The sequence below is a fragment of the Muscardinus avellanarius genome (assembly GCF_963383645.1).
Source record: "Muscardinus avellanarius genome assembly, chromosome: 12".
Classification (NCBI taxonomy): Eukaryota; Metazoa; Chordata; class Mammalia; order Rodentia; family Gliridae; genus Muscardinus; species Muscardinus avellanarius.
In genome coordinates, this window is record NC_137798.1 from 5,117,982 (window position 1) to 5,139,649 (window position 21,668).

General features: G+C 53.2%; 1 protein-coding gene across 1 annotated transcript; it reads left to right on the forward strand.

Moving 5' to 3' along the window:
• Positions 1-387: 387 nt before the first annotated feature.
• On the forward strand, positions 388-12,793 carry VPS18 (VPS18 core subunit of CORVET and HOPS complexes; the record flags this gene model as incomplete). The annotated part of the gene is made up of 5 exons (XM_080708218.1): positions 388-478; positions 1,815-1,956; positions 8,160-8,251; positions 8,360-10,230; positions 12,068-12,793. The coding sequence occupies 5 exons, from the start codon at positions 388-390 to the stop codon at positions 12,791-12,793; spliced, it is 2,922 nt and encodes a 973-aa protein (XP_080564344.1).
• Positions 12,794-21,668: the final 8,875 nt, after the last annotated feature.

A 21,668-nucleotide genomic window follows, 5' to 3' on the forward strand; every position in this document is an offset into this window, starting at 1 on the left:
CCCTCGCGGCCCTCGCCACGCCTCCTGCCGCCGCCCCGCGCGCCCACCCGGCTCCGCGAGTCCGGAAGTACGTCATAGGCGCGCGTCACGGGGCGGGAGTCAGCTGAGCTGCGGGGCGAGGGTGGGATCGCCTGGGATCGCAGAAGGGGATCCCGCGGGCTCTCGGGGTACGAGGCTGCGCCAGGCTCGGCGGGAGGCGCCCGGCCTTCTCTCTCTAGGAGGCGAGGGCGAGAGAGCCCTCAGGATCTTACGGGAGGCGGCGGCAGGTTCCCAGGATCTGTCAGAAGCTGAGGGGTCGCAGCTTCCGACCCGGGGCGACGGGGATCCCTGGGGGGAGCCCAGTTGTGATCCCCGGGCCCCGGACGAAGGACCCGGAGATCTGGCACCATGGCGTCCATCCTGGATGAGTATGAGGACTCGCTGTCCCGCTCCGCCGTGCTGCAGCCCGGCTGCCCTAGCATGGCCATCCCACACTCGGGTAAGGAGGAGGAGGCGCCGCCGCACCTCTCGGCTCTCCTGGCACCTGCGGGGCCGGGGCGGAGAGGGCGGCGCCTAGAGCCCGGAGCCACCTCCAAAATCAGGGACCTAGGCCCTTTATTTTCCTCAGGCTCTCTGGGCTCCCAGCTAGTGAATGGTCCCGGTTTGAAAGAGCCACAGAGCAGCCTCGTGATCTAGGCCCTACCACTAGGGTCCTTTCCAAAGAGGGAACCGGGGCTCAGATCAGGAAGTACTTGCCCACAGGGCCGCAGCTGGGCTGTTTGAAGAACTGAGAAAAGGCTCTAGACTTCTCTCGATGCCCGATTCTCTGCTTTTCCCAGACCCCTTGCAGGTGGGATAGAAGGAAGGGAATAGGTAAAGAAACTTTTGGAAAAGGAAAGTTGTAGGGGACGGAGGGATGGTCCTAAAGCCTTTTGTCACTGAAACAGGGAAACATGAAAATGAATTATTCTTGGTCTTGGCTAGAGTTAAGTGCAACCTGGAGTTCAGGAGTGATTTTTGTAGAAAATAGTGCAGGAAGCCGGGCGTGGTGGCGCACGCTTGTAATCCCAACATTTGGGAGGCTGAGGCCAGAGGATCCAGGTTCGCAGACAGCCTCAGCTACTTAGGCCCTCTGCAACTCAGTGAGACCCGGTTTCAAAATAAAGAATAAAAAATAAGGCAGGGGCTGTAGCTCGGAGGTCAAATACCCCTGGGTTCCATCCTCAGACCCGGGGGGGGGAAAAAAAAGAAAAGAAAATAGTGCAGAATCCTGGGATATTTTGAGCAATTGACTAGAGAGAAATCCGCTACAATGGGTTAACACCAGTGATTGGGACTATTTCTCAGGGCTTCCTCTGCCTTAAATCATCTGGAGACTAGTGGAGTATTGCTATGGCATGGCCAGGGAGGAGGGGAGAGAATGGAGCCAAAATACTCGTGATAAGCTGGGATTGCTGGGCCAAAGACTGATTCTGGAGAATGCGCATACCAACTCCCTGCCAGATCACACCCCTCTCCCCCTCGCATTACCACTGGGACCAGGTACCTCATGTTATAATAGCGTCTCAGGGGTTCAAAGAATCAACCCTTCACTGTTGTGGGAAGTGTGGGATGAGGCCAAGACCCTTACTGTAAAGGCGACAGGCAGACTACGTGATCTCAGACTATCTGTTAACCAGGGTCCTGGAAGCGGGACCGGTAGGGAGAGTGAGGAAGTGTGACGTAGCCCTGTCGTCTCTTGGTTTTCTTTCGTTTTATTGGCTTTGGCTTTGGTTTTTGGCTCTCCTTGCCTTTCTCCAGCTCTTCCATGGTTGATTTTTACTCCTTACCTGTAGGGTACGTGAATGCCCAGCTGGAGAAGGAAGTGCCCATCTTCACCAAGCAGCGCATTGACTTTACTCCTTCCGAGCGAATCACCAGTCTTGTTGTCTCCTGCAATCAGCTCTGCATGAGCCTGGGCAAGGATACGCTGCTCCGGTAATCAAAGGCTGAAAAGGTTTAGAAATAGGGAGTGCTACGATATTTGGGTACTATTAATTGACAGGGGCCTTTCTTTACTCCAGGCAAGTGATACAGTACAAATGATATAGTTTGGGAAATTTCAGGACAAATTCTGTCCTTTCCCAGAGAGAACCCATATAGTGTAGTAATTAAGAATTTTACATGAGGGCCGGGCGTGGTGGTGCACGCTTGTAATTCCCGCACTTGGGAAGCGGAAACAGGAGGATCGCGCAGGTTCGAAGCCAGCCGCGCTGGCTGAAGAGACCCTGTTTCCAAATTTTAAAAAAAGTATAAAATAGGTCTGGGAGTGTAGACTGGAGGTAGAAGGGCTTCCAGGAACCCCACTACCACCAAAGGAAAAAAAAAAGTTTTATATGAGCCAGCATGATGGTTCATGCATGTAATCCTAGTACTTGGGAGACCAAGGCAGGAGGATTGCAGGTTCAAGGTTAGCCTCAGCAATTGAGTGAGACCCTGTTTCAAAATAAAAATAAAATAAGCCAGGCGTGGTACTGCACACTTGTAATCTCAGCGCTTGGGAGGCTAAGACAGGAGGATCACACAGGTTCAAAGCCAGCCTCAGCTACTTAGTGAGGCTCTCAGCAACTTAGTGAGACCCTGTTTCAAAATAAAATATAAAATAGGTCTGGGAGTATAGCCTGGAGGTAGATTGGAGGTAGAAAGCCCCTGGGTTCCACCCCCTCAGTACCACCCCCCAAAATTAATAAATAATAAAAATAAAATAAATATAATAAATAAAAATAAAAATAAAATAGGGGTGTGATTCAAAGAAAGAATGCCCCTATGTTCAATCCCCAGCACCACACACACACACACACACACACACACACACACACACACACAAAAAGAATCTGATTGGATTCAGATGCTAGCTACGCCACTTACTAGTTATGGAATCTTGACCAAGACACCTAATCTCTCTAAATATGGTCCTTCATTTATTAAAGATAGTCTCAGTCCACACGTTGGTTACAGATCATTGGAATTGTCTAGAGTCCTGCATTACATATCCACTAGGAAGGAAATAATATATGACAAAGGTGTCTGCAGAATTGTTTATCTATCTGTTTGTTTGTTTGTTTTTGCGGGTCTGGGGATGGAACTCAGGGGCATTTGACCTCCAAGCTACACCCCCTGCCCTATTTTTTATTCTTTACTTTTGAAACCGGGTCTCACTGAGTTGCAGAGGGCCTCACTAAGTAGCTGAGGCTGTCTGCGAACCGTGATCCTCCAGGTCTCAGCCTCCCAAATGCTGGGATTACAAGCGTGCGCCACCACGCCCGGCTTTGTTTATCTATCTGGAAAACTATCTGAGATAAACAGAGCTTCTGTTACACAAAATGCTCTTTTTTTTTTTTTTTTCAGTATGGAGGATTGAATCCAGGGGCATCCTTTTTTTGGAAGGAGGATACTGGAGATTGAATCCAGAGGCATTCTACCTCTGAGCTACACTCCCAGCCCCCCTATTTTTAACTCTTTATTTTGAAACAGGGTTTCACTAAGTAGCTGAGGCTTGCCAAGAACCTGCAATCCTCCTGTCTGAGACTCCCAAGTACTGAGATTACAAGCATGTGCCACCATGCCCAGCTGAACTCAGGGGCATTCTACCTCCGAACTATACCCCAGCCCTCTTTTATTCTTTATTTTGAAACAGGGTCTCACTAGGTTGTGGAGGGCCTCACAATTTGCTGAAGCTGGCCTCGAACGTGTCTCCTAGTTTAGTCTCCCAAGTACAAGAATTACCAGCATGGACCACCATGCCCAGCTGCAAAATGAATTATTGATAGAATAGATATTTAAATATAAAAAGTAAGCCAGGCGTGGTGGTCCATGCTTGTAATCCCAGCATTTGGGAGGCTGAGACTGGATGATCGCGGTTTGCGGACAGCCTCAGGTACATAGGCCCTCTGCAACTTAGTGAGACCCTGTTTCAAAAATAAAAAATAAAAAACAGGGCAGGGGGTGTAGCTCGGAGGTCAAGTACCCTTGGGTTTCATCCCTAGACCTGCAAAATAAATAAATAAATAAAGCCGGGCATGGTGGTAGAATGCGCCTGGGTTCCATACCCAGCACCTCAAAAAAAAATATATGTATATAATGATGTCAGGTGGAGGCCAGGAATGGTAACACATGCCTGTGATCCCAGCTACTCCAGCAGCTGGGGCAAGAGGATCTGAAGTTTGAGGCTAAGTTGGGCAATTTAGCAAAACCTTGTCTCAAAATAAAAAAACAAAAAAGGGTGGGGACAGAGGTCAGTGGTCAGCACGTCTGGGTTCAAGCTCTGGTTCTGCAAGGTTATAGCTACTTCATATCTTTAAAATTGCTTCTCCACGCTGGGCGTGGTGGAGCACGCCTACAATCCCAGTACTTAGGAGGCTGAGACGGGACGGTCTCAGGTTTGAGGCCAGCCTCAGCCACTTAGTGAGACTCTATTTCAAAATAAACAAAGGGAGCTGGGGGTGTAACTCGGAGGTAGAATGCCCAGGGGTTCATTCCCCATTAAAAAAATAATAATAACGCCGGGCGTGGTGGCGCACGCTTGTAATCCCCGCGCTTGGGAGGCGGAGACAGGAGGATCGCGCTGGTTCAGAGCCAGCCGCGCTGGCTTAAGAAACCCTGTTTCCAAATAAAAAAAATATAAAATAGGTCTGGGAGTGTAGCCCGTGGGAGTGTATCCCGGAGGTAGAAGGGCTTCCAGGAACCCCAGTACCACCAAAAAAATAATAATAATAAATAATAATAATAATAATAATAATAAATAAATTTGATTTCTTTCCAAAAATGTGGTGGTGACTTATACTTACCAGCAATGCATGAGTGTATTTCCATATATCTTATATTTATGTGTGGTACTGAGGATTAAACTTCAGGAGTGCTCTACCACCGAGCTAGATTCCCTTTTTTTTTTTTTTTTTTTTTTTTTTGAGATAGGTTCTCACTAAATTGCCTAGACTAGCTTCAAAGTTATGATCCTCCTTTCTCAGATACCTGAATTGCTGGGATTACAGGTAAGCATCACCATGCCCAGCAAAATATTTATAACTTTGATCCAGGCAGCCCACTTTTGGAATATATATTGTAAAAAGAAGGTGCCAGTTTGCAAGGGCCTTGACACAGAATATTGATTGTGTCATTATTTATGGTAGGAAAAAACAGACCTAAAAGCTCACCAACATGGAAGTGGTGTTGGAATTATGGTTCAGCCATAAAATGGAATGTTGTGCAGTTTTATTTTTTATGGTATTCGAGATTGAACCTAGAGGCATTCTACTTCTAAGATACATTGCAGCCCTATTTTATTTGTTTGTTTGTTTGTTTGTTTTGCGGTACTAGGGATGGAATCCAGGGCATTCTACCTCCAAATTATACCCCCAGCCCTATCTTTTTTTTTCTTGTTTTTCCCTATCTTTTTTTAAATTTAATTTTATTTATTTAGTGGTACTGGGGATGGAACCCAGGGGATTTCTACCTCTGGGCTATACTCCCAGACCTATTTTTTAATATTTTATTTGGAAACAGGGTCTCACTAAGTTGCTGAGAGCCTCACTGAGTAACTGAGGCTGGCTTCAAACCTGTGCGATCCTCCAGTCTCAGCCTCCCAAGCGCGGGGATTACAAGTGTGTGCCACCACACCCAGCTCTTTTATTTATAAAACAGGGTCTCACTTGAGTTGCGAAGGGCCTCGCTAAGTACTGCTGAGGCTGTCCACAAGCCTCCAGTCTCAGCCTCTCGAATGCTGAGATTACATAAGCGTGCTCCAACACACCTGGCTTTATTTCTGTTTTGAAACAGAGTCTCACTACTTGCTGAGGTCGGCCTCGAACCTGTGATTCTCTTTTCAGGCACCCAAGTACTGGGGTTAAGGCGTTTGCCACCACACCGGTCTTGTGCAGTTTTTAAAAGAGGTGGATATGATCAATGTGTGTTATATATACATGAATGAAATTGACACAATAAAACCCATTATTTTGTACAATTAATAGCACTAGTAATTAAAATTTCAAAAACAGAGAGCTATATCTGTTGACTAGTGGAATTTGTATAAAATATTAACCGAGGAAAGCAAGTTAAAAGCTAATACACATACAAGATGAAGGCTTTTTTTTTTTTTTTTTTTTTTTTGGCGGTACTGGGGATGGAACCCAGGGGCTTTCTATCTCCAAGCTACACCCCTAGTCCTATTACTTATTCCTTTTTTTTCTTTTCTTTATTTTTTGGTACTGGGGATGGAACTCAGGGGCATTCTACTTCCTAACTATACCCCCTGCCCTATTTTTTATTCTTTATTTTGAAGCAGGTTCTCACTGAGTTGCAAAGGACCTCACTACGTGGTTGAGGCTGTCCACAAACTGCAGTCCTCCTCTCTCAGCCTCCCGAATGCTGCACTACCACGCCCCACATTTTATTCTTTATTTTGAAATAGGGTCTCACTGAGTTGCAGAGGGCCCTACTAAGTAGCTGAGGCTGGCTTTGAACCTGTAATCCTACTGCCTCAGCCTCCCAAGTACTAGGATTACAAGGGCGCACCACCACACCTAGCTAGACTTTTTTATTTATTTATTTTTTATTTTTTTGTGGGTCTGGGGATCGAACTCAGGGGCATTCGACCTCTGAGCTACACCCCCACCCTATTTTTTATTCTTTATTTTGAAACAGGGTCTCACTGAGTTGCAGAAGGCCTCACTAATTAGCTGAGGCTGGCAGCAAACTGCAGTTCTCCTGTCTCAGCCTCCCGAATGCTGGGGTTATAAGCGTGGCCACCACGCCTGGCAGTTACTGGTTTTAGTTGATAATATATAATGGTTTACTGCTGTCATTGTCCATGCCTACAGATAATTTATTTTGTATTTTTGTAAAAAATATTTATTTTGTAAAAGACATTTGTACATTCCTGGAGAAAAAAAAAAAGAATGTTGTTAAGATTTAGATAAAGCCGGGCATGGTGGCGCACACTTGTAATCTCAGCATTTGGGAGGCTGAGACTGGAGGATCGCGGTTCACAGACAGCCTCAGCTACTACTTAGTGAAGCCCTCCGCAACTCAGTGAGATCCTGTTTCAAAATAAAGAATAAAAAAAAATAGGCCTGGGGGTGTAGCTCAGAGGTTGAATGCCCCTGGGTTCCATCTCCAGACCCGGAAAAAAAAAAAAAAAGAAAAATTGAGATTATACTAAATTAAGCTCTTGGCCTGGGGCTTGGTATATAGAAAGTGCCTAGTAACCATTGGCTATTCTTTGTTATTCTTTCTTACCCCAGCAATCTGGGACAAGCCTGCTGTCTCCCAGATACACTGGAGAGCTCCAGAGCACAGGGGAAAGACTTCTCCTTGGTAACTAGAGGAAGGAAGTGGGAGAGTTCTCAAATCTGAGGGGTTTTTTTTTTGTTTTTGTTTTTGTGGTTTTTTTTTTGTTTTTGGTACAGACAATTGAACCCAAAGGCATTCTACCCAAAAAATACCCGTCTAGCCCTATTTTATTATTTATTTATTTACTTATTTATTGCGGTACTAGGGATTGAACCCAGGGGCATTTTATCTCCAAGCTTCACTCCCAGCCCCATTTTGTTGTTTTGTTTTCAGTACTAGAGATTTAAATCAGGGACATTCTGCCTCTCAGCCCCAGCCCCATTTTTTTTTTTTTTTTTAATTCTTTATATTGCAATGGAGTCTCATTAAGTTGCAGAGGGCCTCACTAAATAGCTGAGGCTGGCCATGAACTTGTGATCCTCCTGTCTCAGCTTCCCAAGTACTAGGATTACAAGCGTGCGCCATTATGCCTGGCTTTTGGTATAGGGTCTCCCTAAGTTGCCAAGGACCTTGCTCAGTTGCTGAGGCTAACCTCAAGCCTGCAATCCTGTTTGAACTTCCTATGTACTAGGTGCCATCACACCTTGCTCCAGGGTTTCTGAAATAAGACCCCGGTATCTTTCTGGGGTCTCTCGGGAATTATATTCAGAATTTTTATACCTTTATTGGTGCACAGTAACCACGTCAGAGTGAGGGTCAGAGTGGTGCAGACATCCATGCACACCCACCACTGGTGCATTTCCCTTCCTGTTATCATAGTTTTCTATATGTAGATTTCAGGGGAGGAGCCTTTACCAGATTATCAAAGAGGTTTGTGGTCCAGAAAAGAGACGCTGTGACTCTTATCTCCGCAGCATCGACTTGGGCAAGGCAAATGAGCCCAACCAAGTGGAGCTGGGGCGCAAGGACGATGCCAGGGTTCACAAGATGTTCCTGGACCACACTGGTGAGTGGGTGGAGGCCGAGGAGGGCCTTGGGGATCTGGGGAGGGCGGGTGGGCGAGGAGGAGGGTGGAGAAGGCCGCACCCACAGGGCGCCCTGCCCCGCCCTCTAGGCTCTCACCTGCTGATCGCTCTGAGCAGTACCGAGGTCCTCTACGTGAACCGGAACGGACAGAAGGTGCGGCCTCTAGCGCGCTGGAAGGGGCAGCTCGTGGAGAGTGTAGGTTGGAACCGGGCGCTGGGCACTGAGAGCAGCACAGGTCCCATCCTGGTTGGCACCGCGCAAGGCCAGATCTTTGAAGCCGAGCTCTCAGCCAGCGAGGGTGGGCTTTTTGGCCCTGCCCCAGATCTCTACTTCCGTCCACTGTACGTGCTAAATGAAGAAGGGGGTCCGGCGCCTGTGTGCTCCCTCGAGGCTGAGCGGGGGCCCGACGGGCGGGGCTTCGTCATCGCCACCACTAGGCAGCGCCTCTTCCAGTTTTTAGGCCGAGCAGCGGAGGGCGCTGAGGCCCAGGGCTTCTCCGGACTCTTTGCTGCCTACACAGACTACCCGCCCCCATTCCGCGAGTTTCCCAGCAACCTGGGCTACAGCGAGTTGGCCTTCTATACCCCCAAGCTGCGCTCTGCACCCCGGGCCTTTGCCTGGATGATGGGGGACGGCGTGCTGTATGGCTCCTTGGACTGTGGGCGTCCTGACTCCCTGCTGAGTGAAGAGCGAGTCTGGGAGTACCCAGAGGGAGTAGGTCCTGGGGCCAGCCCACCCCTGGCCATCGTCTTGACCCAGTTCCACTTCCTGCTGCTGCTGGCGGACCGGGTGGAGGCGGTGTGCACGCTGACTGGGCAGGTGGTGCTGCGGGATCACTTCCTGGAGAAGTTTGGGCCGCTCAAGCACATGGTGAAGGATTCCTCCACGGGCCAGCTGTGGGCCTACACAGAGCGCGCGGTCTTCCGCTATCATGTGCAGCGCGAGGCCCGGGATGTCTGGCGCACGTATCTGGACATGAACCGCTTCGATCTGGCCAAGGAGTATTGTCGAGAGCGACCTGACTGCTTGGACACGGTCCTGGCCCGGGAGGCCGACTTCTGCTTTCGCCAGCGCCGATACCTGGAGAGTGCCCGCTGCTATGCCCTGACCCAGAGCTACTTTGAGGAGATCGCCCTTAAGTTCTTGGAGGCCCGGCAGGAGGAGGCTCTGGCTGAGTTCCTGCAGCGAAAACTGGCCGGTTTGAAGCCAGCCGAGCGTACCCAGGCCACGCTACTGACCACCTGGCTGACGGAGCTGTATCTGAGCCGGCTCGGGGCCCTGCAGGGCGACCCAGAGGCTCTGAACCTCTACCGGGAAACTCGGGAGCGCTTCCGTGCCTTCCTCAGCAGCCCTCGCAACAAGGAGTGGCTCTTTGCCAGCCGGGCCTCCATCCACGAGCTGCTTGCCAGTCATGGGGACACAGAACACATGGTATACTTTGCAGTGATCATGCAGGACTACGAGCGGGTGGTGGCGTACCACTGCCAGCACGAGGCCTACGAGGAGGCCCTGGCCGTGCTGGCCCGCCACCGGGACCCCCAGCTCTTCTACAAGTTCTCACCCATCCTCATTCGTCACATCCCCTGCCAGCTGGTGGATGCCTGGATTGAGCTGGGCAACCGGCTGGATGCCCGGCAGCTCATCCCGGCACTGGTGAACTACAGCCAGGGCGGTGAGACCCAGCAGGTGAGCCAGGCCATCCGCTACATGGAGTTCTGCGTGAACGTGCTTGGGGAGACCGAGCAGGCCATTCACAACTACCTGCTGTCACTGTACGCCCGCGGCCAGCCGGCCTCGCTGCTGGCCTACCTGGAGCAGGCGGGGACCAGCCCGCACCGGGTGCATTATGACCTCAAGTATGCGCTGCGGCTCTGTGCTGAGCACGGCCACCACCGGGCCTGCGTCCATGTCTACAAGGTGCTGGAGCTGTACGAGGAGGCCGTGGACCTGGCCCTGCAGGTGAGTTTCGACCCCAGGCTAGGGGGTGCCAGCTTCCCCCGCACAAAGGTGCTGTCGGGCCGACACTAAGAATGTGGACTCTAGCTCTGCCTCTTACGAGGCTGCGTGAACCTGCCTGCCTTCTGAACCTTGCTGTGCCTCAGATTGCTCAGCCATAACGTGGGGTTAGTGTTAAGAGTTACTTTGACTTCATAGGGTGGATTAGTACTGCTCAGAAGAGCACTCGGAACAGCACCTAATACATACGCGTTAGTAGGAGAAGGCACTGGCTTGCCACTGCCTAGGACTGCTGAAGTGCTGTTTAGCATGCAGATTTCTGGGCCCAAAGCCTGGCCTTTACTGAATCAGAATGTCAGGTAAGGCTTGACAATCAGTGTTCTTGCTGGCAAGTGTGCGATAGTGCAACACACTTGTGATCCCAATGCTTGGGAGGCTGAGACAGGAGGATTGAAGGTTTGCGGCCAGCCTCAGCTCCTTAGTGAGGCCCTTTGCTACTTGGTGAGACCTTATTTAAAAAATAAAGAATAAAAAAAATAGGGCTGGGGCTCGGGGGTAGAATACTCCTGAGTTTGATCCCCAGGACCACGAAAGCCAAAACAAAACAAAAATAAAACAGTGGTCTAGTGTGCGCCCCAGATGATGGTGTGTGTGTGTGTGTGTGTGTGTGTTTTCTTTCTTTTTTCTTTTTTTGTTTTTACTGGGGATGAAACCCAGGGGCATTCTACCTCTGAGCTACACCCCCAGCCCTATTTTATTTTTTATTTGGAAACAGGTCTCATTGAGTTGCAGAGGGCCTCACTAAATTGCTGAGGCTGGCTGCAAACCTGCGCTCCTCCTCTCTCAGCCACCCAAGTACTGGGATTACAAGTGTGTGCCATCACACTCAGCTATTTAATTTATTTATTTAATTTATTTATTTGTGTGTGTGTGTGTGGTACTGGGGGTGGAACCCAGGGGCTTTTCTACCTCTGGGCTATACACCCAGACCTATTTTTTACTTTATTTGGAAACAGGGTCTCACTAAGTTACTGAGCGCCTCACTAAGTAGCTGAGCCTGGCTTCGAACTTGTGTGATCCTCCTGTTTCAGCCTCCCAAACGCTGGGATTACAAGCATGCACCACCACACCCGACTTTTTATTTTTATTTTGAAACAGGGTCTCACTAAGTTGCTGAAACTGGCCGCAGACCTACAAGCCTCATCCTCCCAAGCACTGGGATTGTAGACATGTGCCACCATTCCTGGCTCCCAGGTGTTGTTGTTTTTTTGGGGAGGGAATACTGGGGATTGAACCACCCAGGGGCATTCTACCCCTGAGCTACACCCGTAGCCATATTTATTAATTTTTTAATTTGGAAATAGGGTCTCACTAAGTTGCAGAGGACTGCACTAAGTTGCTGAGATTGGCTACAAACCTGCAATCCTGTCTCAGCCTCCCAAGTACTGGGATTACAAGTGTGCACTTCCATGCCCGGCTTATTCTTTTTTATTTTGAAACAGTCTCATTAAGTTGTGGAAGGCTTCACTAAGCTGAGGCTGGCCATGAACCATGTCTCAGCTCCCAAGTACTGGGATTACAAGCATGCACCACCACGCCCGGCTCCACGTGACTTTTTAGTTTACTAAGATTGGCGCCCTACCACCGTAAGTAGCTTTTTTTATAGCCGCGAGAGTGCTGGGCCCATTACTGACAGAGTCCTGCCACGTCCCCTTACTGCCCTGAGTGCTCTGAGTCCTGTCTGTGATCAGCTCGAGCCTAGGTTCTCCTTGCACCTGTCTCCCCGAGCCTCTTCCTGGGCGGACGGGGTGCTTGGGCCTAACAGCCGTGCTCCCCACAGGTGGACGTGGACCTGGCCAAGCAGTGCGCAGACTTGCCGGAGGAGGATGAGGAGCTCCGCAAGAAGCTGTGGCTGAAGATCGCTCGGCACGTGGTACAGGAGGAAGAAGACGTGCAGACGGCCATGGCCTGCCTGGCCAGCTGCCCCTTGCTCAAGATTGAGGATGTGCTACCCTTCTTTCCTGACTTTGTCACCATTGACCACTTCAAGGAGGCCATCTGCAGCTCGCTTAAGGCCTACAACCACCACATCCAGGAGCTGCAGCGGGAGATGGAGGAGGCCACAGCCAGCGCCCAGCGCATCCGCCGAGACCTGCAGGAGCTGCGGGGCCGCTATGGCACCGTGGAGCCCCAGGACAAATGCGCCACCTGCGACTTCCCCCTGCTCAACCGCCCCTTTTACCTCTTCCTCTGCGGCCACATGTTCCACGCCGACTGCCTGCTGCAGGCTGTGCGGCCCGGCCTGCCCGCCTACAAGCAGGCCCGGCTCGAGGAGCTGCAGCGGAAGCTGGGGGCTGCACCGCCCCCGGCCAAGGGCTCTTCCCGGGCCAAGGAGGCCGAGGGCGGGGCCGCGGCTGGGGGACCCAGCCGGGAGCAGCTCAAGGCTGACCTGGATGAACTGGTGGCCGCTGAGTGTGTGTACTGTGGGGAGCTGATGATCCGCTCTGTGGACCGGCCCTTCATCGACCCCCAGCGCTACCAGGAGGAGCACCTCAGCTGGCTGTAGGGGTGTCCTGTGGTGGACGGCAGGCGGGGCCAGCTGCTTGACCTGCTGGGAAGCCACGTGCTGGTCTGTGCAGTCATCTTGTGGTAGTGTGGGGGAGTGGAATTAGAGCCGTAGCCCAGAGGTGTCAAGTGCAGGAGTGTGCTGCCAGCTGCACCTCAGTCCTGCCTTAGCACTGCTGTGACCCCAGGCTTCAGCCCGGGGGTTAGCGCCCGAGCCCCTGCTCCCTGTATCTAACGCTCCTGGAGTGAGAGTACCCCCTCGCCTTCACTCTGGGCCTCCAGCTCTCCCCAGTGGGAAGCAGCCCTGGGGCCGCGGACCTGGAGGACCGATGGGTGGAGAGCATTAAACCGTCTGACCGCACTTCTGGCTCCAGAGCTGATGGCTTTGTGTTGATGTGGGGCTGAGCTGGGAGTGAGCGAGCCCCAGCAGGGGCTTGGTGCCACCAAGGGTGGCCAGAGCCCTGCGGGCCTTTGAGCCTTGTTACCGGCCCTTCACCTGGAGGATTTTGCCCCCTCTATCCTCTCCGTTGGGGACTGGAGCCTGCCCTTCACAGAGCGGGGCTGTTCCTCCCTCTGGCCGGCAGGTGGTGCTGCCGGCCACAGAATCCATCCACCCCACGCCCCAGGCACTCTTTCCCAAGTCACTCTTCCTAGGGCTTCCTCAGCTATTTCCTCCCTGGTTATCCCAAGACTGTTCTGGAAAGCTCCGCTGCCTGGCCCTGATTCTGAGCCCCGGCTTGTCCCCTCCACTAGCCCTGCGCAGCTTAGACTTTGCTTGTGTCTTCCTTGTTTCTGCCCGGCCACTTTCCTTCTCTCCTCCCCCTGCTCCTCCCCTAGACGACACTTTCTTAGTTGGGGCTGGAGGCTAAGTCCTAGGAATCCCAGGGCTGTCCGAGACTCAGCTGAACGCCCTTTGCCCTGTGGACAGGTGTTCAGAGGGCACTGCTGCTCTGCACTCAATGGGCGTGATCTGTCAGCTGGCCCAGACTGGGACAGAATTAAAGAGTATTCCTGCAACCTTTGGGACCACACTCCCCTGGCTGGGAACTGTCCCCTCCCTTCAGCCTAAGCCTCTGCCTGGAATTGTATCTTTTGCAATCCTGGTAGAATCTGCCCTGATGAAGCATTAACCACTAGGACCACAGGATCTCTTGGTGCCCCTGGGCCTGCAAGGGCTGGCAGCGTCCTATCTGACTCCCAGGGCCCTGCCATCCCCCAGAAGCGAGTGGGAGCGTTCTTTCTACTACTGCAGGAGGGTCTGAAGGTGCCCACTCCCTGCCTCTCCCCATGTAGCCCAAGGCTCCCCCACACCTGGATCTAACCCAAGGAGGGCCAGCAGTGTCCCTCTCCCCCTCTAAGTGAATACTGAGTATAGAACCGTGGTCTGCCACTGGGTGGGGACTTGCTTACGTAAACGGCTAGGGACACGACGGGTGCCTAATACATGCTAGTTAACAGTACTGCCCGTTGCCCCTCTCCAGAGGTGTGCCAAGGCAGCTGGGGGCCCTGCCCTCCTATCTTAAGCCAGTCCATCTGGTCCTAGGCGTTTTCCTCTTTCCTGGGAAAAGGCCCCAGGCTTCCCTGGCACTGACAAAACGGGGTTCCGGTGAGTCAGGGCAGCGGGAAGCCACGGCTTTTAGATCCCTGGAAACCAAGCAAGGCCTGGAATGGAAAGCAGAGAGAAGGCCTCGGGCTTTGGCCCTAAGCCTGGGGGAGGGCCAAGAGGCTGGGGGGAGAGCAGCTGTGTGTGCTGGGGCCGATGAATGAGCTGCTTCTGGAGCGGTCACTGGAAATAGGAGGAGTGGCCACAGGCGGTGACGCCGGGGCCAGGGCAGGAGGCCTGTAAACAAGGAAACCACCTGGGGCAGACGCTGGGCGGCCAATGGGCCTGGGGAGCAGGTGCTTCCTGAGGCCCGCCCTTGAGAGGGCCCTGGGGGCCGTGCTTCCCAGTCGCTGGCAGGCAGGCGCTAGGGGGCGCCGTCCACTGGCATCCCGAGCTGGGGGAGTGGCCGGGGGAGGGTGTGCCGCCCCAGTCCCAGGCCCCGGAGGCCCGCGCTCCCTCCTCCTGCCCCCCAGGCGAACTGGCCAAGGGCACCAGCCTGACAGCGAGGGCGCGGAGCCCGGCGGCCAGCCTGGGTGTGAGCTCATCCCTCCTGGGGCCACGATTCTCGGGCTCCTGCCCCTCCCCCAAGGCCCTGTGGCAGGCCAGAGCCTGGCACCAACTCCTTTGGTTGGGAGGGGGCTCCGAGGCCACCAGGCTCTAGGCGGCCCTTGACGCTGCCCCCCTGGCGCCAGGGAAACAAAAGGTTAGGGGCCCAGAGGGAGTTATCTGGCCCCACTAGCACCCGGTGGGGGAGGGAGCCTGGGGGGCACACCTCTCCACTCCCCAGCTCCACTGATTCTTCGAGACACTTTCACAGGCGGAAATTCCCAGAGGTCAGAGGAGGGAAACGGTTAATTCCTTTTATTCAATGGGTCCCCCCTACACGCCTCCCCCCAACTTCCTCCCTCCACTTCCCGCCCCCCCCCTGTGTGAACAGGAAGTGGAGAGGAAAAGGCTCTGAGCGAGCAGCTGGGAGCAGGAGGCAGGGAGTGGGCGGCAGGCTCGGTGCCAGCCCTGCCCCTCGCCAGTGCTTGCTGGAGGGCTGAACCCACCGTGCCTGGGAGAGAAGCTGCAGTCCCGCCAGCGACTGGCAGCTGAACTGGGAAACAGCCCGGCCTCCAGCCCCTTTTCCCCAGCCCGCTGCAGGCCAGAGGCCCCTGTCCTGGGGAGCAGGGCATCCTCTGCCCAGCTGCCCTGGCCACTGCAGCGCTGCTCCGCGCCGGGAACCCCGGCTGGCAGGCAGCTCTCCTCAGGCAGCCGGGGTCCTGGCACTGGCCCCGCCCCAGCCCCTTGGCCCTGCCAGTCCTTTGAAGCTCAAGCAAGCTTCCTGTTTGGGGCGGTTGATGCCAGGGCCCCTCCCCCACCATTGTTCTGTAGAGACCATAGGTCCATCTGTTGCCCCATGGTGGGGCCCCTAGGCAGTGCCACACGGGAGCAACACCACAAAGGACCCTGCTGGCAGCTCGGCGTATGTGGGGCAAGGCCGGGTCCTGCGGCAGGTTGAGGGTGGATGGTGGGCAGAGGCCGTCCTGCGTGGGGGCGGGGTGGCCGAGGAGCGGGGTAGGAGGATGGTTCAGTGCGCGGGCAGCTGGAGTTCTCCGCGCTCTCTACCTGGAGCCTCGAGGCGAGGATATTCAGGGAGCTTGCATGCTCCAGCCGTCAGGGCAGGGCCCAGATTCCAAAGGGAGAAGCAGAGGGACAAACTTTGGTCTAGGATGGCCAATAAAAAGGGCACAAGGCAGGGTTTTCCCTTCAAGGAGACTGGCCCACTCTGCCAGCGCAGGAGTGGGTGCCTTCCTCTCCCTCTCCTCCCTGTTCTTTGCTCGGCTTTTGCCTTGAAGGAATCCTTGAGTCAGGAGCCACGCCATCAGGGTGGCCCAAGGCTGGCAACCAGCGATTGATGTCCACTGAGAAAGGGCAGAGAGAAAAGAGAGCACTGGTCTGACCCCAAGGACGCCGCTCGTGGTTCCCAGGCGGTGCGGACAAAGGTCTGTTTGTGTTTCCCAGGTGCAGAGACAGGTGCCATATATCTCCACAGCTCACCTGCCCCCGGCCAGCTCTCAGGGCTCTAACTCCCGGCCTGCATCGTTCCTGGCTTCCCTGCAGGGCTAGACACCCAGACATGGTCCACCCCACTTCCCTCGCCAGATCCTCGGCTTCTTTCTCCAGCTCAGGACCTGAACTGCTCCCGGCCAGAGTGCCAGAGACCTCAGAGACCATGCTGTGGAACCCTTGTTCAAATAAAAGCTTTCACAAATGTCCAGTACCTGAAATTGATATGCTGAGCATCTTGGGCGGGAGCTGGGCTGGGGGCCACAGCCCTGTTCATTCGGGCCGTCCTGTCCTCCCTCGTGCCGATTTCCATGGGGTGCCATGATGCCCAGCCCAGTGGGAAACCGCCGAGCTGCTGCTTCCGCTTCCTGACTTTACAGAGGCCGAAGCCAGCAGCAGCCGGTGGCCGACGGGAGGCTGCGTCCAGGACTCTGCTTTTCTCCATGAGACTTGCACGGGTTGACGGTGATCCCTGACTCTGGCTTGTCCTGCTGCTCCTTTGCCACCTTCTCCAGCCAAAGTGGCTTGAGCTGAAGGCCAGGGAGGCGATCTGGAAAGAGCAAGGGCCAGTCTCTGCCCTGCCATTAGCCAGCTAGTCCCTTGACTTCTTCCTCTGTAAAATGAGGATAAATGTAACAGCCCTTGAGCCGCTGGCGAAGCCTCACTGGGCACAGAGCGCCTGGCACGGAGCAGCCCCGGCAGGCAACTTGCTTCTCTTCCCCTCTGCCCCGTGCTCTGCTCCTCTAGGCCGGGGACCTTGTGAGCCCCGTGCTGGCTCTTGCCTCCAGGACTCCGTGGAATTCGAAGCACAAAGCTTACTTTTTCTTGCAAAATGATGGCTCTGGGAAAGAGAGGCTCCAGAGGAGGAGGCAGCCCTCCGCGCTCTCTTGGGTCCAAGTTTCCTGGAGGGGAGAATGCCACTCCAGCTGGGGGGATGGGATGGACGGGCTGAGGAGCTGGGTGGGCCTTGCTCGGCCACTCACCGGGCTTGGCCCGCTACCAGCCTCCCCCTCGTGCTTCAGCCCATCGCTGGCACAAGCGCCGGCTGGCTGGCACTCCCCTGAGAGCCTTGGGAAGTCCCCTTGTCCCCCTTGACCTTTGACCCCTGGGTCTACTGTAGGCTGAATTCCAGGCAGATGTCCCTCCTGGTCATTTCCCTAGAAGTTGGGATTCAGAGACCGGCGAGCGCCCTCCTTCCCCAGGACCCCCAGGGCTGGCCCAAGCCCTCCTGGGGCAGCTGCACACGGGGAGCCTGTAAGGATCCATCCTGGTGGTGCACAGCAGGACACCAGGGATGTGGCTGGTCCTGCCCTGCTCCAGCCTGTCCCAAACCCCGAAAGAAGGCAGCACCTCCTCCCGCCCTCATCCTCCGAACAGCCAGTCTCTTGATACTGTTCCACAGTCCAGCACGGTTTATGCTGCGCCTCACGACACTCGGTTTCACAATCAAATAATTCCCTTTGGTTTTCTAGTGGAATTTTTGCTTTTATTTTTTTAGGGTTTCTTGGCTTTTTTTTTTTAAGCAATTAGTCTAAATTTGTCATAGCACATCCCCCATTTCCGCCCCTCAGGGCCTCCTTTCATCCCCTGGAATCTGGAAACCATATGTGTGGGCAAAAACCCCCCAGCATCCCCCACCGCACCCTGGGCCCTCGTGGCCTCCACAGGGCCATGCGTGTTAGCTAGGGAAGAGCCTAGGCTCCGGGCTGGGGCTGGAAAGGGAGTTTCTCTTTGGACCTTCCCAACTTAAATCATGGAGAGGTCGTGTGGTCTAGTGGTTAGGGCTAGAATACATCGGTTCTGTCCTCAGCATGTGTGTGTGTGTGTGTGTGTGTGTGTGTGTGTGTGTGTGTGTGTGTGTGTGTTTCTGAGCACTGAACCCAAGGGCATTCTGCCTCTGAACTGCACCCCCAGCCCTTTTCATTTTTATTTTGAAACAGGGTCTCACTAAGTTGCTGAGGGCCTCACCAAACTGTTGTAGCTGGTCTGGAACCTGTGATCCTCCTGTCTCAGCCTCCCAAATACTGGGATTATAGGCATATGTGCCACTGTGCCCAGCTCCCAGCAATTTCTTTATATTAGTGCTAGTAGTAGTAGTAGCAGTAGTAGTACTGAAGATTGAATCCAGGGACATTCTACCTCTGAATTATACCCCCAGCCCTTTGTACTTTATTTTGAAACAGGATCTTGCTAAGTTGCTGAGGGTCTATCTAAGTTGCTGAGGCTGACCTCAAAACTGCAATTCTCCTGTCTCAGCTTCCTGAGTACTGGGATGACAGTGTGTGCCATCACACCCAACTTCCCAGCAATCTCTTTAATGCCAGAAACTTGGAAAAGTCCCCTTGTTACCTAAGGGGCTCGAGTTCCCTATCCACCGAAGGGCTTGCTAGCTACATCTTCGCCTACTGTCTGGAGAGAAAAGAGTTTTTGACCCCAAAATCTGCTCTGTCCTTTACAAGCTGTGAGACCTTGACAAACTGTTTAATCTTTCGGAACCCCAGTTTCCTCATCTATAAATTAGAGTCTCTTATTGCGTCCATCACCTGGTTAAATAAGAAAACGTGCTCACGGGGGCCTAGCGCCAAACATGTTGTAAAAAAGCTCAGTAAACCGTTGTTGCTATTGTTAATAGTAAGTGGAGAGCCGGGCGTGGTGGCGAACACTTATAATCCTAGCACTTGGGAGGCTGAGACGGGAGGATCGCAGGTTCACAGCCAGCCTCAGCTACTTAGTGAGGCCCTCTGCAACTTCATGAAACCCTGTTTCAAAATAAAGAATAAAGAGCCGGGCGTGGTGGCGCACGCTTGTAATCCCCGCGCTTGGGAGGCTGAGACAGGAGGATCTCACGGGTTCGAAGCCACCTCAGCTACTGAGTGAGGCTCTCAGCAACTTAGTGAGACCCTGTTTCCAAATAAAGTGTAAGAAAGGTCTGGGAGTATAGCCCGGAGGTAGAAAGCCTCTGGGTTCCACCCCCAGTACCACACACACAAAAAAGAATAAAGAAATAGGTCTGGGGGTGCAGCTCGGAGGTAGAATGTCCCTGGGATCCATCCCCGGTGCCCTCCACACACTAATAATAATAAAATAATAATAAATGCAAAGCAGGATGAGGTGGAGTGCGTTCTCAGCGGGCCTGTCTACTCTACCTCTCTGGCTCGGCTGCCCTGCCCAGATGTTCTCTGGGCCTGGGATGCCGTCAGGCCCGGCCTGTGGATCTGGGCTGAGGCCCTTGGGCTCTGTCCCTGTCTCCATGACGACTCCAGCCCCTCCCCTTCTTCCTTCCTCCTGAGCTTTCTGTTTACTGTAAACAGCTGCCCTGGCCAGTCCTAGCTGATCCTAAGGCCAGCCTGACCCTCTCTGAACTGGGGTTGGCCTGGTAGCTGAGGTGTGCACAGCTCCTCCTGGGCTCCCCAAAGGCATGGGCAGGCTCTGCTAAAACCACCTGGACTGTGGGGAGGGGAGAGGAGAGGGGACCCTGTCTCTCAGGGGAGCCAGGGCCTCAGAGCAGGAGCAGCTGGAGTGTAACTGAAGGAACCACACAGGAGAGAGGGGTAGAAAGACCTCGCGGCTTGGCCTCAGGTTGACCGAGCGCAGATCCTAACCTGGGAATGCTGTCCACGTGACCTCAGGCTGGCATTTAATGTCTCTAAGCTTCACTCTGTTTATTGATTTGTAAAATGAAGACAATAATACCTTCTCCCGAGGGCTGGTTGGCACGCAGGCTGGCATGGGAATGGGTAAAACCCCGGCTTAGGGCACGGCACGTTGCTAGCCTGCCGTGACCGAGGCTGGATTTATTACTCACATCTCAGAACCTCTTCTGCTCAGGGCCCTTGCCAAGCCCCTGCCTATCCCTCTGTCTGGTGTGCCTCAATCACACAAGCCTACGCGCGTGGCCACAGATATGCGTGCCAGGCAATAAAATAAGATTCAATTAATTGCCTGAGGCACAGGAGACTCCACAGGGTGCAGGGAGGTTTTAGCTGTTTCTTAAACCCACACCTGGACCGCAGAGTGCTGACATCGGAGCTGGGACCTGCGTGCCACCAGCACCAGGTCATCATGACCTCATCCTCTACTTTGTCTGAGATTGCACCCGCCTCTCAGCCCCGCTGAGCCCAGGGATGCTGTTAGCACACAGCTCTCCTCTCCTGCAGGGCAAGTTGGCAATGTAAGGCCGCTGGCTCCCAGCTCCTGATGGGCCACCATCGTCAGCTCCTCTGACTCTGCAGTGGCCTTGGAAGTATGGCCAATTTTTTAAAAAAATATTTATTTATTATCCAGGTGTGGTGGCACACGCTTGTAATCCCAGTACTTGGGAGGCTGAGACAGGAGGATCTGGGTTCACGGCCAGCCTCAGCTACTTAGTGAGGCCCTCCACAACTTAGTGAGACCCTGTTTCAAAATAAAGAATAAAAAAAGAGGAAAAATAGGGCTGGAAGCCGGGCGTGGTGGCACACACTTGTAATCCCAGCATTCGGGAGCTGAGACAGGAAGATCGCGGTTTGTGGCCAGCCTCAGCTACTTAGTGAGGCCCTCCGCAACTTAGTGAGACCCGGTTTCAAAATAAAGAATAAAAAATAGGGCAGGGGGTGTAGCTCAGAGGTCAAATGCACCTGGGTTCCATCCCCACACCTGCATAAATAAATAAATAAATAATAAATAAAAATAGGGCTGGAAGTGTAGCTCAAAGGTAGAATGCCCCGGTTTCATCCCAGTACTAAGGAAGGGAGGAAGGAAGGAAGGAAGGAAGGAAGGAAGGAAGGAAGAAAAATGGAGCCAGGCATGGTGGCACACGCTTGTAATGCCAGCATTAGGGAGGCTGAGACTATAGGATCAAGGTTCAAGGCCAGCCTCAGCTACTTAGTGAGGCCCTCCGCAACTTAGTGAGACCCTGTTTCAAAAAAAAGAATAAAAAAAATAGGGCTGGGGGTGTAGCTGGGAGGTTGAATGCCACTGGCTTCCATCCCCAGATCCACCAAAAAAAAAAAAAAAAAAAATGGGGCTGGGGGTATTACTTGGAGGTAGAATGCCTCTGGGTTCAATCCCCAGTGTGTGTGTATATATATATATATATATATATATATATATATATATATATATATATACACACACATATTTATTTATTTATTTATTTATTTATTTATTTATTTATTTATTTATTATGAGACTGGGGCCTTCTACCACTGAGCTATATCCCAAGCCCTTTTTATTTTTTATT